We start from the raw sequence: 19,113 nt of genomic DNA, 5'->3' as shown, positions 1-19,113 counted from the left end.
TAGAAAGGAGTTCCAATAACTTTAGAAAAGAAGAGATTAGTTTGACAAGCGTGGAGGTACCTGAGGGAAACCGCACTGGTCGTCCAGTATGCGCAGTATCCCATGAGGCTTTGCAGCAATGAGGTCGAGACAGGCCTGGTTGTGGCTGAAGGTCTGCTGCTGCCACTTGATCTGCTCCCGCATGTACTCCTCCTACACACACAGCACAAGACCCCATCAGGCTGCTGAGTGTCGTCCCTTTTCACTTCACTCAAGCATTGCTGCGTCCACTGTAGTTTGTGAGGTTCAATGCCTTTGTTGGTTTATGAGAGCTTTTCTGAAATGAGTCACGTTAGAAACCAGGCTGTTTCTCCAATAGTATTTTTTGGCTTCACAAACAGTTTTTCTTGCATTTTTGACAAAAGAAATAGCAATGTGAGGTTGAATTCTCTCCGATTTAGGTTTCACGCGGTCGGCGTTCATTTGGTGTTTCAAAAAGCAAAAAGATCTCAACATGTGTAAATGGGATTGAGACGTTTTAAACTTGTTTCAAGTGAGTAATGTCACTGTATTGGGACACAGTGAAAGAATTGTCTACAAAGTTAGAAATCAGACATGAACTTCGGTAACTACACAATCAGATTTCTTCGCAATTTTACAAAAACAAAGAAGGATTGATGTATCATGATACCTCGATCCTTCTTTGTTTTTGTTTGCCACCACAAGCTTGTATATTGGGGCTTATACAGTATATGATTTATCGGATTATATATAAGGGCCCTTGGGTGCACCTAGAGTGGATTGGCCCACTAACAATTCATCTTTTCACATTTTTAGTGAAGTTAAACACTCGTAGATATTCCAGTTTCTCTCTTCCTCTACCTCTTGCGTGCTTTACACTCACAGTTTAAGTAATCCTATTACTGTAGAAGGCGGAGTGTAACTCAATTGCTAAACTCCATGTGAATGCTTATAGTGCAATGTGCGGCTAAGACCTTTCTTATGATTAAACCAAGCTGATTCTTTCCTTTCATACTTTTCAGCCAGATTTTGACTGGTTTTAAACTAGATCTCTTTTAACAAGCAGACTTGCAAATCCATCCTCAAGAATACAGATATTTCTCATCGTCTTATTGTTAACTTGTGATTTCCCTGACCTGCTCCTCCTGGAAGATGACCCTGTTGAAGAAGAACTGCAACGTTTCATTGGCGTAGTTGATGCAGAGCTGCTCAAAACTGTTCACCTGTAGCTCCTGGAAGGTAGAGAGAGGAGACAAGGGGGGAGCAGGGGAGTCAATTTAACACGGTTCAGCACAGACGCTAACAGCGCCGTCACATCATAGAGCGAGATCAGTCTACGGCTTGACCTCAAATCCATAGATGTCCAATATGGAGACGGAGAGGGCTTCGTTGCGAGGGTAGACCCGGCCGTTGATGCGCTCTGTCAGCCAACTAAACAGCAGCGAGTAGAGGATCTTGGCAACGGCATCTCTATGAGAAACACACAATAAGGTTTCTATGGAAACAGAAAACCTGGTTCCTATGGAAACAGAGGACATCTTAAAAATCTCTCCCCCAGCCCTGACGTCCTTTGTCCTCGTATGCCTCTACCAAAGATTGTAAGAGAATATCAAAGACGCTTCATTCCCTTTCACTAGTCTCCTGGCATGCTTTTTTTTCTTTTTAAATAAGGACATTAAAATGCCTCAAATAAGTCAGATAAACTTTTTTGATTCAGGTCCCCATGCAAAAGTAGGTTGTATTCAAACAGATACTTATTCAGAATTGCTCACCTGGCATCCACAGCACTCTCCACTGTGAGCGGAGTGAGGATCTTCTCCCTGACAGTATCCTGAGGGATCGAACACACGTCAGTTATCTGACCACACCTCTCCGAGCCTCATGATGTAACGAGTCTGGTGTCCTGCTCACTGTCAGTTTGAAGGTGACGGACTTCTGCAGGCCGTCAGGTGAGACCTGCAGCAGCTCAGCGACCACCCGGATCTCCTGCGCGCTCACCACTGCCGCGACCTCCTGACCCTCAGCCTGCAGGGACGCACACCCAAACGTACCAACGCACACGCATTCATTATCACCGCGACCCATCAACATCATCATTATCATTCAGCCGTGAAATTAAATGCATTTAAAAGCCTATTTGTGAGTGTGTGTGTGTGTTTGGCAGAGCGACCTGATGTGGCTGGAAGTAGACGTTCCCCAGATGAAGGACGGACGACAAAAGTCTGTAAATGCTTGTTTGCTCCTCCGGGGTGAAACGCAGGATGTCCATGGCACTCAGCAGACGCCTGAAGTCCATCCCGTCATCCTTTCCCTCTATGGTACAATCTCCTCCCTGCGCTCGAGTACACACATCCACAAACGAACACACTGTTATCAACAACAGCGCACTTAGCCTCAGCCTGTTTGAGCACCGCTCTAATTAAGGGGAACATTATCAGCTGCAGCTTTCAGGCGTCCGGGGGTTCAACTTCTCACCTTGATGCAGTGATGTGAAAGTATTCCCAAGGTGTGTTAGTACACTGCGACATCGCGGCAAGCTTCTGAGCACACTTTCAGCCACAGAGGGCAGTGGAATGTTACTTTGAGTCTGGTGATGTTTTAATGTTTTGAAATAAACAAAGCCATACGCACTGGTACGAGTAACCACCGCCATTAACAAGGTATTTAATCAAGAATATTTAAGCATTTCTGGCATGAGTCGTGTTGCGTTTCAGAGAGCAAGCGTATGTGCTATTAATAATAATACATTTAATTTGTAATGCACTTTATATTTAAGAAAATCCCAAAGTGCTTTTAGAGTTCACTAAGCCACACAGTCTGTGGTGTCCTCAGGTGGTCAGGGGGAGCATTCCACAGACTGGGAGCAGCTGAGCAGAAAGCCCGATCTCCCATTGTACGGAGCTTTGTCCTGGGAGGTTTTAAAAGATGTGCTGAGGCAGATCGGAGAGTACGTGTTGAGGTCTGTGGGGTGAGGAGTTCCTTGAGGTAGGGGGGGGGCTTCACCATGGATGCACTGGTGGGTAAGGAGGGAGACCTTGTACTCAACCCTGAGTGAGACAGGAAGCCAGTGGAGTGATTTGAGGATGGAGGTGATGTGCTCATGTTTGCGCACCCTCAACAGGATCCTAGCAGCGCTGTTCTGTATATACTGCCATTTCTGGAGGCTTTTCTCAGGGATCCCGGTGAGGAGCGCATTGCAATAGTCCAGCCTGGACTATGTGCTAGCATGATATATATGAAATGTCAGAGAGCTCCGTCCAATAGATGGAGAAACAAAAAGGAAAAAGGAGTGCTCTGGATTTTTAAGTGGTAAACTCACACTTATAGGATACCACCTAAAGGAAGCAATCTTTCCTCATTGGTGATGTATTGGATAGTTTAAGGTCATTTTGCCTCAGATAATTACTCAAAACCATGTGACTGAGTGACCTCAAGAAGACGTTGCTTAGTTTGAGGGGTCAAAATATAAAGTTAAAAAATCACAACATCAAGCCTGACTGGAAGCTACACAGTAACGTGTAACGTACGCACTTTGGATAGAAATCAGCAATTCACTCCAGGTTGCAACGGTCCTTTCCTCTGTATTTAGGTGGAGTTTCATGTTCATGCCATTAATCACCTTCTAAAACAAATGTGGCATTCTCAGAAAACTGACATCTCATTTGTTAATGTGACTGTGAAATAGATTGCAGGGACCACTCCTCATATCCGTTTGTGTGTCTGTGTGCGTGTGTTTCATCTTGTGCTGAGTACCTGATTCAGATAGTAGTAAGTCTCAGCTTCCTGCAGATACAGTGAGTGCTTCTCGTGAGGAGGAAGACCTGCCAACATCTCATAGAAGATGTGATAGTTCCTCTCTGATTTGGCCTGTGGGTGAAAACACAGCCACAGTAACACACATAAATCAACTATTTCATGGATTTATTTGTAGACTTACTGAGCTGGAAACAATACTGTGGAAAAGACAAACGGATGGATGGCTGATGAACAGACTGGGCTGTGTAACGATGGAGGGGAACATGTTCGACATCTCGCCATCTTCCTCCACCATCTCCTCTTTCTCACGATGACTCATTGGTAAGGAGACTCCACCTGACCTGCTCAGTGTGTGTGAGTGTGTGTGTTTGAGTCCATGTGTGTGTTTTTCACCTGAAAGACAATGCGGGACTTCTCCAACAGATACTGAGACGTTATGGCACCACTGATTACACCCCTTGAAAAATGACACACACACACACACACACACACACACACACGGTAACAGGTCATGCATGTGTAATGTGTTTGGATGTTCTCTGGTTTAGCAGTAAATCAACTACTCCTCCAACAGTGTCCCCTCAACATGTTAACGTATGCTCCAAGTCAGCCTATATAATATGCTGCTTGCTGTACTCCATCGTGTATTGGGCTAACACATATAAGAAACTGTCACTACAACATAGCAATGTCTCGTTCCAATAAACTTCTTCTAGTATTTAAGGCCACGATGATTTGATGTGATCAAATTCTTTGGGTCTCTATTATCTAGATTCTCTACTCTTCTAAAAAACTCAAAACAGTCAGTGACATTTAATCTTATCATTATATTTTTAAACGTTCTAAGTACTCACTCCTCCATGTAGATCTGCGTGTATTTGCCAAAGCGTGAAGAGTTGTCATTGCGCACTGTTTTGGCATTCCCAAAAGACTCCAACAGGGGCGTGGCCTCCAGGATCTGACCAATCACCACAGACAGACACGTTACCATGGCAACCTTCAAGAGGGAGGATGGTTGTCGGTAGTCCGAAGAATACTTTACCTCAATCTGAATGAAGACATCAGATGGATAAGAGAGGAAAGTGTTAACAGTGTTAGCTTAAGTGACCACACAAAGTCCTGATAGAAACGCTGTACGTCTACCTGTTGTGTGACGTTGCATTTGTGGTGTATGGCTGTCAAGTAACGCAGGATCAGTTTAGTGGCTTCGGTCTTTCCTGAACCACTTTCTCCGCTGTAACAAAAACTGTTAACGTGAGTTTCTTACACAAACCGGTCAGAAAAAGGTTTGTTGTCTAAACAGTTCAACCTGAGCATTTAGCCTTTCGCTGATTACAAACTAGCTTCAAGTTTTAATGCTTTGTCCAAATGCTGCTAGTTGGAACAAAAAAACAAATATGAAATACAAAAATATCAGGCGCTTTCATACCTGATTACAATGCACTGGTCCTGTTTGGCATCCATCATGGTGGTATATGTTAGGCTAGCAATGGCAAAAAGATGACTGCAACAGAGCAAAACATCGTTTCATGAAAAAACACATTTGCATTCTCATTGGTTGTGCGTGCGTGTCTGTGTTTGTGAGATGTGAGAAGTGGCAGTGAAATACATAACCCAACCCTCCCTTGGCAACCCGCAGTGTAACAGGAGCCTCCTGCTAACACCTGAGAGTGCTGCCATTTACACCTGTGTTCACCAAAATGCTGCATCTCAGAGCACGGCATACGACACATGTAGACAGATGTAGGATCACACACAGAGACTCACGGACTGCACGGCCACAGTCAAAGGCAACATAGTTTATCTTGTGTATTTTGTTTTAAAACAAGAAAAGTCCTCAGAGGTCTAAATGTGTTAAATAAAGATTGAAAATACTGCAGTCGTGGACAGATGTGGTGTATTTTCATTCAACCAAAAGAAAAGTAAAAATATTCTGACTTTTTTTTTTAAAGTCCTTTAGTCAGTGTTGACATTTTCTGAAAAATACATTTACTTAGATAACAAATGACTCCCATAATCTTTGAATATTGGTCCTTTTTCACATTTTAAGGAAACAAATATTTAGGTTTCCTGCTGAACAACACACAGAAAGACTGAAAACACAACATTCCCCGGTTTAACACAAACACACACACACTCCCCGGTCTTACGGAGGGTTGTCACTCAGGCCGCGACCTTCATACTGAAGAACCATGTCTGTGCCATAAATGTTGAGCAACTTGTAGGGATTCACGGACACGAGGATGCTGCCTATGTAAGTCTGTGTGTGGACGACAGGAAGGACAGCGGATGTAGTAGACCATGTCCATGACATTTGATGATATTAGTTATCTCATTTGCATATTATACATTACGCATACATATGTGAGTTCCTGGTCGAAGCGCTTCTTCAGGTTCATCAGAACTGTGGTTTCATTCAGCTCACTGAAATTAAACACAGAGCACATGCTGTCACACTGCGGCAGGAAGCCCGCTTACTTGACATCCAATATTAATTACTTTCCGTGACATTCAAGACGTCAAAATCAGAAAGAGTCTCTACTTGGCAGGACATAATTGTGGAATAATTTCTTACTGCCGGTGAAATGACCCTACTATCTATTGCTGCGGACTCCTCCGGATGTGAAGAGATGATTTAGGGTGTGTACATGTTTGTAAAATACTCATTGCTAAGGAATTTATTTCCGAACTCAAAAAGGTTTTCATGGATTTTCATGGAAGACTACAGACTTACATGCTGTAAGTAGATAGAAGAAACTGAATGAAAGACATTCATTGGAATGAGCTGCTGTTTGCTGCAGCAACAAAATGCTTGTGTGTGGCATGAATGGTTGGGGTGCTGCGTGTTAATACTGGATTCTGCTTACGGCAGCTGTGTCATGTCCTCCATTCCTTCCGCCCAGCTTTTCGCCCGGTGGCCTGTTGTGGGCATGCTTAGGATAGAGTAGATCTGGTCACACACGCACAGAATGGTTTGCAATTAGTCCAACGCAGGCATGCAACATTGTCAAAGCTTTGAGGGTGTTGTGATCAGTTGATGCAGAAAGGATATTAAATATGCAGAAAATCAAATATTCTGTTAGGTTAAGATTTTGTGGGAACTATGGGGTACGCTTCACACTTATTGCTTGAATAACATATACATTTCACAAAAAATGAAATGAACTTTCATTCAAAAACAATCAAATTTAGCTACCTTGTCATACCAGCTTTGACCAGGTACCCTATCTCTGTTGGGAGTCCAGTTAGTGTCCTGGATCTGTCCGTCCACCGGTCGAGGTGAGGGTGAATATCCCTCCAACAACCCGTCTTCTCTGTACATGGACCACTTTGACAGATTCTGGACCGTCCCGTGTGGTAGAACCCTCTCAGCTGCCCAGACCTCTTCCCCCCCTGGCCCTCCACCATGGGCATTTCTGGCCCAGTGTCCTGAGCTCGGCCCATACGGGGGAACCACAGCGTAGCGATTATCCTCTCCCTGCAGGCCTGTTGGCACCCTGTATGAGGCATAGCGAAGCTGCTGGTTTTGGACGGCTTCAGACAGATTTGGGACGTGGAAACGGCGTGTGAGAACAGAGCCGTCAGGCAGCCTGTTGAAGAAGGAATCACTTAAATGAACAACATATAACACAGGCTTCTATGGAATTAACAAATATATTGAACATTGAAACATCTTTTGTGTCATTTTGAACCTGGTATATAAATGAATACATTTCTACACAGAAACTTTACCAGGAGACCAAGAAGCTTTTAAAGAAGTTAGAGAGTAAACACATTATTCCAGAGGAAACAGGGACTACATTCGTAGTTGGATCAGAACTTTATGAAGATTTTTGGCAAGTAATTCTGCACCCGGACAAGCCTGGTCATTAGTTTCTATTATTATTGTAGCTCCCTACCTATATTTGACATCACGGAGTTCGTCTTTCCGCAGTGCAGCGGATAGATTAGGAGGGGTGGGTTTGGGTGTGCCGGACAGTACAGAGTTTTCTCTGAGATGATAGAGACCTTCCGACCGAAGTGCATGGTTTTGCCTGAGAGCGGCTGAAAGGTTTGGAGTAGAGGGTTTTTGGCCCGGAATAACCAGGGATCCATCCGGGAGGATGTACGAAGCACTACGCAGGTTCTGATTCATGAGAGCCTGCAGAGACACCAGGTAGTTATTCAAGGTAATAACAACAATTCCATAAATGTTTACGTCTGTAATGGTTGAAATGCTATGTCTGAATTTCCTTGGGAAAGTTAAACAAGAGAAAATAAAACATACAGTGCTGCAGCAAAGTTAAACTAAGTTTAATTTAACACGCACTCTGGACAGGTCAGGGCCAACTGGTTTTCGTGGGTCAATGATGATTGTTCCATCAGGCAGGGTTAAGGACACACCCTTAAGGTAAGGATTCTGTAGTGCAGCAGCCAGGCTTGGACTCTTTGGTTTCCTCGGGTCTACAATAATAGTTCCATCTGGGAGGGTGTATGAAGCTCCTTTCAGGGCTGGATTACCAAGGGCCTAATGTGCAAGTACAAGTGCAATACCATGAATCAAAAAGATTAGTACATTTCACTACAAATTGCTATTACCAAAACAAGGTCTACACAAATGTGTGGATTTCAATTCCCACTATTGACGAGAAGGGAGGACAGTCTAACACATCAACACACACTCAAAGTACCGGGTAGTGTGAACCCATAGCTAACCTTAGCCAGGTTGGGTGAAAGGGGTCTATTGGGGTCATGGACCCCTTCTGGTAGTGTGAAGGAGGCGTTCCGCAGGGCAGACTTTTGAAGGGCGGCGGAGAGGTTTGGAGAGACCGGTTTCCGTGGATCAATGATGATTGTACCATCAGGCAGGGTGTAAGATGCAACTTTCAGGTAAGGGTTTTGAAGAGCTGCTGAAAGGTTTGGGGACTTTGGTTTCTTGGGGTCAATCACAATGGTACCATCGGGGAGAGAATAGGAGGCTTCACGCAGAGCTGGGTTGCCGAGTGCCTTGGCCAGGTTTGGGGAAATGGGTTGCTGAGTGAGCAGACAAAGCAGAGCAATACAAATATTCATCGACTGAGAATTGATTAACAATATTAGGCGGAAAAAAGACAGGAGCACAACATTACTTGTTGTCTCGGGTCTACAATGGTGCCATCGGGGAGAGTATATGCAGCAGTCCTGACACTCTGGTTCTGAAGGGCTCTTGAGAGGTTAGGAGACATGTGATTCTGGGGAATACGCGGGTCCTGTGAGGGTGGGAGGGGAGAGTAATACAGAAGAGTACAAATGAAATAGAACAATTGTTGTTACTCCATGTGCAGACAAACATGCATGTTGTATAGTCATTTTGACTTGTTACTCCTATACTTACCCTGATAACTGATCCATCGGGCAAAGTGTACGTGGCTCCACGGACTTGTTGGTTTTGCAAGGCACGTCCGAGCAACGGGGAGGAAGGTGAAGCTGCATATGGTGACACCAAGGTTCCATCTGGCAGCCGGTACGATGCCTGCATTAACTGTCGGTTTTGAAGGGCACTTCCCAACATTGGTGAAGGGGATGGCGGGGGTCCATATGGGTACCGTCTAAGTTGTACAGGTGTCCGATAAGACGCCTGTCGTAAGTTTGGGTTCTGTTGAAGAGCATTATGGAGCTGAGGGCCAGCTGGTGCATAAGGGTTACGCCGTTGCATCATAGGAGATCTTAGAGAAGAGACATTCTGCAAATGAGAACGGTTCTGTAGGGCATCATGAAGAAGTGGTGACGGGCCAGGCTCAGAGATGTAATCATAGGGAGTAACAACAGTTGGTCCGTATGGTGAGTGGAACTGTGGGGTTTGATAAGAAGCCACGCCTCTCAGTGTCTGACCGTGTCTCATAGCTCCAGACAGAATTGGAGTGGAAGGTACGGACGAGGCATATGGGGACTGAGGCCTTTGAAGTGGAGACACATAGGAGGCTTCTCTCACTGTCTGGTTTTGCAAAGCTCCGGACAGCATTGGGGAAGAAGGGGGCATAGGCTGTTCATAAGGGGACAACGGCATTTGTAAAGGTGACGCATAAGATGCATCCAATATAGCTTGATTTTGCAGAGCCCGAGACAACATAGGAGATGAAGGGGACATGGGCTGCTCATAAGGGGACATTGATGATGGCAGTGTGGAAACCAAGGATGCATCCCGGATTACCTGGTTTTGCATTGCACCAGAGAGTGTAGGTGATGAGGGAGCATAAGGTTCAACATATTCTGTAACCATCCCACCCATGTCCACCATCTGGGATGGTTCTGGGCCAAATGGAGAAGCAAAAGACGCCTGTCTGATAGCCTGGTTCGGCAAAGCACCAGATAACATGGGGGAAGAGGGGGCGAGAAACTGATATGATGGCTCAGTATAAGGATCAGCATAGGCGCCAGACACATACGTCTCTGGTGCATAGGCTGCATGATGGGCTGATTGAGGGGGCAGAAGGGGGGAGGACTGATGAGAAAGTTGAGGAGAGAAGCGCGGGGATGTAGGATGTGACATGTGTTTAAGGGAAGGCTGTGGAGAGGCGGGAGGCCTGCTTCTTATAGACTGCTGGGCCCTGAAGGGCCGTCCTCGAGCCACAGGACGAGTAGGATATCGGCCAGATTCTCTCCTCCGTTGGGGAGCACGGTGGACCATGTGAGGGGAGTGAAACGGGGAGGAGAAGGAAGAGTCCACAGTGAGAACTGAAGACCTATTGCTTCGTATGGAGGAAGCACGGAATGGACGCACATTCTGGGTGGGTGGAGGCATTGGGCGCCCTCGGAGACCCATAGGTGAGGGCCGGACGGTGCCTAAAGGAACATTTCCCCCCATCCTGGGTCGGACCAATGGTGTTGGGTCCCTGAGCAGCCGAGTTGAACGACGAGATAAGGTAGGAGATGATGGGGCAGGCCGCGCTCCTGCAGGGGAGAAACTGCGGCGAGATTGGGGGGGAGAGGGGGATGGTCTTCTACTGAGCTGTGGAGAGTGAGGGGGAGATGCATGACGAGGGGAGAAGGAAGGGGAGGCTGGACCATGCATCTCCCTACCCGGGCTGTGGGCGGGTATGGGTGAGGCTGGAGGACTTTGCCTCCTCATGGAGACACGGGGTGAGGAAGGTGGGGATCGTTGTCTCATTGACGCTCTTGGTGAGGGTGGAGGACTTTGTCTCCTCATGGAGGCACGGGGAGAGTGAGGCGGGGAGGGTCCTCGAGCCATCGGAGATGGTGATCTCTGAGGTTGCATTCTATGAGGTGTGTGATGGGAGGCCATTGGGGAGGCAGTTGGTGAGATTTGTCTTGACAGAACAGAGGGGGGTCTTCGGGCATTCATGAACCCACTCCTTATCGATGGTTGTGGAGAGGGGCTGCGTCTCTGCGGTGGCATGGGGGAAGGTACCGGGGAGGCCAAGGCAGAAGGTTGGCGCTGCATCTGTGGGGAGGGGATAATGACAGAGCGGCGGGAAGGAGTTGGAGATGGATGAAGGCGCCGCACAGGACCGGGGGACATATTTGCTTGCTTAATAATCATGGCAGTTGGAGTAGGGATCACTTGTCCATATCCTTGTTGGTTTGACATTATTGGGTCTGCCATCATCTGCTGTCGTAAAAACAAAATAATAAAAAACAACAAAAAACATTTTTTGTGAAAATGGGATAGCGGTGATGAATATAGTATTAATAGTAATATTGCTAATAGTATTATAATGAGATGAGGTTAATGTTAACAACTAAAATGGAGCCTACTTAAAGTCATAATATTGAAAAATAAGTATCTGATTTGGATTAGCGCCAAGGAAGTCAATTTGGACATCCACAATTGTCAGTTAATAAAAAATAAACAGTACTAATTGTGAAAATTCCTACCAACCAGAAGTTTCAAGCACCGTATTGTAAAACAAGCACCCTCGCAAGGCACTGGACTGAGAAAGCAGGCTGAGGCTCACAAGCAAATGGCACCAGTGTTTTATTAAAGAAAATAAATATCTAGTGGAGGCGATGGTGGTGGATGGAGTAGAGAGGGTGCGACGTGAACCGCAAACATGGGTGCAATGTAAGTTGCCTTGGATAATAGCGTCAGCTAAATGTAATGTAATCCAGTGCAACAATAATTTGACTATTATTAGGTTTTTTCACAAGAACACAGACAATTTTATGTAATTTGGGGTGGAGAAAAAAAATAGTAACTAGTAATATTTGGGAGTGGTTACTGATTGCCTGTTGAGTGGCCACAAATACTACACTTAATTATATCAAAAAAATCTGTTTTTTTAATGACTCCAGTATTATTATCACTCTCCTTCTAAAGTAGCTTTGCATTTTCACATATTCACTCCAGAGTATACATAAAAATCAGGTTGAAAGTTAACCAAGTCGCACTTTGGTTACCCTGCGTTCAAGGGTATCGTGATACAAAATCAAGGACTCAACAGAAAATTACCTGTGGTGGAATCATTTGCGGAGACAACATATGTTGCTGCTGCAGCATCATCTGTTCTTGTGGCGACATAATTTGCTGTGACATCATCTGCTGCTGTGGTGACATCATTTGCTGGGGCATCATCTGTTGCTGTGGTAACATCATTTGTTGCTGTGGCATCAGTGTCTGTGACGGCATCATTTGGGCAGACATACTTTGTTCTTGTTGTAACATCATCTGCTGCTCTGGTGACATAATCTGCTGCATTGGTAACCTCATCAGTTGCTGTGGTGACATTATCTGTTGCTGGGGGGACATTATTTGTGGGGACATCATCATTTGGTCTTGAGGGGACAACATGGTTTGTTGTTGGGAAAACATCATTTGTTCTTGAGGAGACATCATCATCTGTTGTGGTGACATTCCTATTTGCTGCTGTATTGACATCATGTCACCAAGCTGACCTGGTGCGAGAGGGTACTGGTCTTCATACTGGATTTCTGACATGTCTTCAAATTCTGGATCAGGGGGCAGAGTAGGTGGAAGGGGCAAGGGCACATCCAAACGCTCTTTCCCAAACAGGCGCACTTGAGGTCTCGGAACTCTAAATGTCAACTCCCCTGTCTGAACTCCACCGGTATCATTCCCATATTGATCATACTGGTCTGCATATTGGTCCCCATACTGGCCCTGTACCTGATCCACCCCCTGACCTTCAAAGCCAGAGAACGGCTGGCCCCCTGGTGGGATCCCCACTGCCTGCTGGGAGCTGTACTCGTGGTAGGGCATGCCTGCGTCATTATAACGGAGTTGATGGTCTGGTGGAAATCCCCCTTGTATACCCATTGTTGCTGCATAAGGGTCCTCATAGTAACCTGCCTGCCCATTGTCAAAGTAACCCCTCTGCCCATCACCGTAGTAAACTACTTGTCCATTTTCATCGTAATAAACCTGAGCCCGAGGATCAAGGAAACCATCAACCTCCCCACCATACAAATGGTCCTGACCCATTATTGCATAGTAGTCAAGACCCTCGTCACCATAAATTGCTATTGCCTGTTGTGGCTGATAACCATGGTAATAAGCATCCTGGTTGTTATAATAGCCTTCAGGGGAGGCATTATAGTAGTCCTGCATGCCATCATCATAAAAATCCCCTTCATAATATTCCGCATTTGGATCATAGCGTCCTTCTTCCTCATAGTAACCCAGGTCTTGATAGTCTGCTACCCCTGCTCCGTTATCATAGTAACCCAACTGACCGTGGCTTCCATATGCTGCAGGGGGTTCGTCTTCATAACCACCATAGTCATCATCATAGCCTTCATAATCTTTCCGTCGGCGGTCATACCCATAAGCCTCCTCCCCATGCTCATAACCGTTGTTTTGGTAACCATGGAGATGACCTCCGGAGCTGGCATATCGGCTTCGTGCTCTTTTTCCGCCGAAGCCATGGTGTCCTGCATTGCCTTGCATTTTAGTGGACAGGAAGCGTTTGGTCAGCCAGTTGGTTGCTGCTGCAACTTTACCGAGCAACATACTTCTGTTCTTGAAGTCGTCGGGAGGCCCGTCACCATTCTTTTTTCCAAATAAGTTTTTAAAGAAGCCTCCCTTCTTCTTATTTGAATCTTTCCCTCCTCCTAGACGAAGCAGCATATAAGTTGGCTTCTTCCCGCCATTTTCCTTCGCTTTGTCGTCCTTCTCCTTTTTCCTCTTTTTGCTGGCCTTAAACCTCATCATGAATCGAGAGGTGTTCTTCAGTATTGACTTGCGGCGTTTCTTCTTAGCAATGCGGGTTTTTCTCTTCCCCAAACCAAGAAACAAACGGGATGTACTTTTCAGCTTCTTCCTGCTGTTCCTCCGCCTCTTGAAGCCAGAAAACTTCATGAACATCCTGGACATGTTCTTCAGACCTTTCTTTGGGATTTCCTTTATTGGAAGTTGTGGAGCTTCTTCCTTCTTCTTGCCTTTCTTCTTCTTTGCATCAGCATCTGTTTTCCCACCCTTATGGTGGTGGCCATCTTTTGATTTCTTTTTGTCGTATTCTTCATCATCGTAGTCGTCCTCCTCTTCGTCCTCGTCATACTCTTCTGAATCCACAGGTCTAGACTTTCCCCCTTTCTTTCCTTTGGCCCCTTTACCTCCTCGCCCCTTCCCTCGCCTGTCATCCTCTGAGTCTTCCTCATCTTCCTCTTCTTCACTGAAGTCTTCGTCCTCCTCATCACTCAGGATCTCCTCCTCCTCCTCGGACTCCACTTTCTTACCTTTTCCTTTGTCTTTTCCTTTCTTTCCATGATCTTTTCCCTTGGATGGCTCCTCCTTTCCCTTCTTGCCCCCCATTTTATCATCTTTCCCACCTTTTTTATCGTCCTTGTTGGGCTTCTTATTGTCCTTTCCTCCCTTTTTGTCATCCTTCCCTTTCGTTTCCTCCTCTTTCTTTTTCTCTGGTTCAGGTTTTCCACCCTTCTTTGCATCCTTCTTGGCATCCTTCTTGGCATCTTTCTTGGGCATTTTCACAATCACCTAGGAGCACACCATGCTCTCTGTTTAAGATGCTGTAAACCTTGAAAAGACACAAACACAATGATTACATGCATCCTGTATTTTAGGTTTGAAATGTGCAAATGATGATGTGATGTGTAAAGAAAGTCTGATCAGGAGTCTGACCTTTAAAACAGTTCTTGGTTTAGTTATGCCTGGTTGACTTTGTGCAAGCAGTATATGCAGGTTGTGATGGAGGACAGGTACACCTGGCCAAAGCAGTTCCACACTGCCCAAATCTGGTCCCCATGAAGGCTCCTGTTTAGACGTAGAACTAGATGTCAGCGATCTTTATCCCCCACATGTATATAAAACTAACATTGAAACAATAAAACCAAGTAGGTGAGTAAACTTTGCTCTTTACATTACCACCCCCTTCATTTAGTGTTAAAATGATACCAAAATGATCAAGTACTTGTATGTCTTAGCACAACAAAGTCTTTTATCCCATTCAGGGGTACTTAAAACCGCTACGCACCGTGGTAGCAAATGATCTCAAAGCCCGACCCACTGATCCCGCGCCTGACTAAATCTTGCTCGACAGACCTGCTATGTTACTACACTGCAAGGTCTCTAAGCCCTCGTTATTTTTGCCCACTGCTCTGACCTCCATCAACAGATGCTAATCTACCCATCAATGTGCAGCTCTATCAAGGTCAAAGTATCCAATGGGTGAGAGGACTAAACACCTTGTGGAAATCTAGATCTGCTCATGAATACATGCATAGCGTGTACTTCATGAATGTGATAAGGCTTGCAAAGAGCTTCCACAGAGACACATGGATCATTTGCAGGAGTCTTAAGTGGACATAAAAGCTAGTATGTGGGCTACAACAACAGCCATATTAATTCTAGGCACAGGCGCTACTCCGCACCACTCAACTCCATAATCATTTTTCTAACTAACTAATATGGGACTTTTGAATCACATTCACAAATAAAGCCTGTCGAACAAAGGGTTTATAAAAGGCATATATAAAGTGTACATATAAAGAAAATAACATGCTTCACTTAAAACGCTGCGGCACTTGACTGTTTATGCCTGGCTCTCGAATAAGGTGCACAGCTGGGGAAGTGTAATTCAGGCTTTACAAAACCAGTGGTTTTACAAAATTGCACACAGTTTTCCTTTCTGACAAATTGAGTTAAAAAACTTAAAACCCACACAAAACATGCATCTGTCTAATCTCTCTCGCTGTAGTCGAGTCCTTCTCTTGTAGAGATGCAGTCAAAGAGACAGGCAGTGTCCTCACACTCATTCACCGGAGCAGCGTTGTGTTATAGTCACCTCCACATTCAATGACAAACAAGTACAGAAGAGCAAGTGAGCTGGTCGCCAGAATCTCTGCAGTCTTCAAATTGACTTCGTCCTTGCAGTAGAGGTCTTCTTTAGTGATTAGGAAAAAAAAAATGAAGCAAAGCAACTCGGGGTGAAAGTCTTTGGGTCAAACTCAGCTGTTGCCTTTGACCTACTGCGTCCTCCGTTGCTCACTACAACACGTTCCTTCACTCAGCACAGCTCTCCTCAGAGTGTGTGACAGATAGTGTGCGTGCGTGTAAGTGTGTGTGTGTGTCTGAGGAAGAAAGAGAGAAGGGCAGATGGGTAACCTGTTTGTGTGTACGTGTGTGCGTTTGGCATTTGCGTATATGTGTATGTGTTTGAGTTCCTTGTGGCGGGTCGCAGAAGCAGTCTTAATTGGTCATCTAGCTCTACAGGTGAAACTCGAGTCTTCTGAGCTGCTGAGGGGGCGGGGCATAAATAATACAAAAGGTAGAGCGAGAGAGAGAGAGAGAGAGAGAAAGAAAGAAAGATACATGGATCTGAGAATGAATTCCAGTAAGCTGTGGTCAAATCTATCGATATGTAAATATTAACAACCTGTAATTTCTTTATTGATGGACTATATTTACGCTTATGCAGAAGATAAGTCACATACTTAAACCTTTACGTTATCTGACCAAAATCAACTCCTCCTCTTTTTCCAGAGTAACATATACGGTCAAGTGTTTGTTTGTGTGTGTGTGTGTGTGTGCATATGAGCGAAGATGAAGTGACGCTTCATTCTAAGAAACATTCACGTTTAAATAGCATCAACATGAGAAATGCAGGAAGCCACCAGCCTACAGAACTTCCACATACTTAACAGCCAGAGAAGCGGAGGCAGGAGCAACACCCACTTGTGTTGTAGATATATGACGTCTTCGCTCAGGGAATCAATAAGAGGGGAATGACTCTCAAAACACACACGTACACACACACATCCAGTAAAGGATCGATAACAGGGCTGTGATTATTAGTGCCATCAACCAAATTATTCCTCTTCCAGAGGGATGGGGTCGGATTGCCAGATCTGTCCTGTTACAGGGTATAGGTGTTGGGTTGCCAGATCCTGATCTCTGGGTCCTGGTGTGTAAGTCTATCTGATCATTACCGAGTAGCAAAGAGCACATGTCGTGTATGTGCGTGCATGTTTGTGCATGTGCGCACAGTGTGTTTATGTCTTTGAGTGGGTGCACATGTGCATAAAAAGACGGAGAGAGTAATGAAAGAGCATTTTTTCCTGCATTTCCCGCCTGTCACTAACCGTGCATCTGCCTTTGAAGCATAATGAAAAGACCCTATCAAACATGAAGAAGCCCCGAGTAGCAGCCAGTCTTCATCTTCCCAAAGCAATCGCTGGTGGCAGGTGGTCCTCCGTCTTTTGAAATAATTTGTAGAGAAGAGACAACACAGAGAAACTGGGATTCATGCCCAGGAGAGAAAAGCAGAGCAGTGGACTAGATGGGGCTCATCAAAAGCATTCAGGTCCTGAGGGGGAGCAGTAGACCATCTTTGTCACTTTACACACACACACACACACACACACACACACACACACACACACACACACACACACACACACACACACACTTCACTCACACACGCACACATGCATGAAGCAATCTGCTGCTATCTAGTGGACCAGCATTACACCTGCAGCACCTCTGACAGTTTGGAGTTGGTTGGTTCAGGTAAGTTTACAGCCCCGCAGCGAGTGGAAGACACAAGGCAATTAAGTTACCTAACTTTGCATTATTTTCCCATGATTTAATCTCGTTTTATAATGATTATAATTAGGTAGTCTAATTCCGGGATAAACGTGTATCTTGCATGAGAGAAGCAGATAAACCAAAGTGTGGAGGCAAAAGGGTCAAGGAGGCAGGGAGGAGGGAGGGAACTGAAAAGCCTACCTTTCCTCCGGAATACGCGCACCGGGGCTCCGTAGTCCCGGTTCCCCATCGTTTTACCGGGCAAAAAAAAAAGTAATAAAAATAACAAAAAACACACAAAAACTAAACTGCGGCCAGTCCAGTTTATATTGGAACCACTCACACGGTTCCCCCTCACCTCGGACGAGGCTCCCGGCTCAGGAGCAGCAGGGGTCGGTCAGTGGAGAGGAGAAAAAAAACGAGGTGCCACCGGGACCGGAGGATGAATATTTAACGACTCGCTATTCTTCGGTGACCCGCCCGGGGGCTTGAGTTCCACCCGCACGCGGGGAGAAGTGATGAGCATTGCGGGTGGGCCGAGTCGGCCTGACGTGGTGACACACACACACACACACGAACGAACACACACAGACACACACATTGGTGTTCTGTTAAATAAACGACACCGGTGAGGCCGAGACGCGAAACGTTAACAAGTGATTGTTCGTTTGGGAAACCGTGAACTCTTTGGCCGAGTGATATAGCCTAGCTTAAATCCCGTGACTCATGTAGCATTACTTCGTTAGCTTTAAATCGAGTGGCCGGTGGCGTTGAAGCTTTGAAGTTGAACGTTTCCTCTCACCGGGGACCGGGTTGGGCGTCGTTGGGCGGTGGGGGGGGGGAAAGAATGCTCGGTTTCAAGGTCTCCACACTGAACAGTTCTTCCGTTGCCCGCCAGATGGACCCGGCCGCCAACAAACGAACGTCTCGGTGACTCCGTGACCTGGACGACCTTGGCGCCTCCCCCACGTGACCGCTTATCGAAACAGGGTTTTTCTTTTTTCGTTGGGCTTTGATGCTGAACCATCTGGGGAGAGCTCACGATGCAAGGCCTCGCACTTCTTCTTTTTTACAACAAACCTTTGGCTACGTGAGAGCTACTTATTTTCACATCGCCTTCACCTAATGGGTGCATTTGCATTTAGGTTTAGGGTTAACACACTTAATGTGCTGTTGGCATCCTGCGGCTGGAAGCCACAGTCTCGGTCAGTGCAGGCAGCTCTCCAACCTGCCGGCTTGTCTTCTCACCGAAACCAGGTCACCGGTTTTATTTTTTTGTCCTCTGACGGCATCGCAATCAATTAACAGATGCATGAAAATGTAGCTGTGTGCAATCAAATAACCCAAGCTCTCTGTTTTATTCGTGTTATATATTCAAA

At 45.7% G+C, this 19,113-nt stretch overlaps 1 protein-coding gene across 1 annotated transcript in view; it reads right to left on the bottom strand.

Moving 5' to 3' along the window:
- Positions 1–18,709, bottom strand: part of myo15ab (myosin XVAb) — a 41,158-nt gene extending 22,449 nt beyond the window's left edge. The window contains exons 1-23 of the mRNA XM_078080004.1: positions 17,936–18,709; positions 14,831–14,962; positions 12,185–14,726; positions 9,110–11,344; positions 8,865–8,984; positions 8,452–8,769; positions 8,066–8,263; positions 7,656–7,897; positions 6,953–7,346; positions 6,624–6,706; positions 6,117–6,180; positions 5,907–6,016; positions 5,186–5,260; positions 4,900–4,990; positions 4,611–4,804; positions 4,150–4,213; positions 3,754–3,867; positions 2,171–2,332; positions 1,912–2,025; positions 1,773–1,831; positions 1,347–1,470; positions 1,137–1,232; positions 61–192 (exon numbers count right to left, since the gene is read on the bottom strand). Coding sequence (XP_077936130.1) covers positions 61–192; positions 1,137–1,232; positions 1,347–1,470; positions 1,773–1,831; positions 1,912–2,025; positions 2,171–2,332; positions 3,754–3,867; positions 4,150–4,213; positions 4,611–4,804; positions 4,900–4,990; positions 5,186–5,260; positions 5,907–6,016; positions 6,117–6,180; positions 6,624–6,706; positions 6,953–7,346; positions 7,656–7,897; positions 8,066–8,263; positions 8,452–8,769; positions 8,865–8,984; positions 9,110–11,344; positions 12,185–14,674 — 7,479 coding nt within the window. The 5' untranslated portion in view covers positions 14,675–14,726; positions 14,831–14,962; positions 17,936–18,709. The remainder of the gene's footprint in view (positions 1–60; positions 193–1,136; positions 1,233–1,346; positions 1,471–1,772; positions 1,832–1,911; positions 2,026–2,170; positions 2,333–3,753; positions 3,868–4,149; positions 4,214–4,610; positions 4,805–4,899; positions 4,991–5,185; positions 5,261–5,906; positions 6,017–6,116; positions 6,181–6,623; positions 6,707–6,952; positions 7,347–7,655; positions 7,898–8,065; positions 8,264–8,451; positions 8,770–8,864; positions 8,985–9,109; positions 11,345–12,184; positions 14,727–14,830; positions 14,963–17,935) is intronic.
- Between the last annotated feature and the right edge of the window lie 404 nt (positions 18,710–19,113).

The sequence above is a fragment of the Gasterosteus aculeatus genome, chromosome 9, assembly GCF_964276395.1.
Source record: "Gasterosteus aculeatus chromosome 9, fGasAcu3.hap1.1, whole genome shotgun sequence".
Classification (NCBI taxonomy): Eukaryota; Metazoa; Chordata; class Actinopteri; order Perciformes; family Gasterosteidae; genus Gasterosteus; species Gasterosteus aculeatus.
Note: the sequence above shows the minus strand (reverse complement) of the source record. Positions and strands in the feature narration are given on the sequence as shown.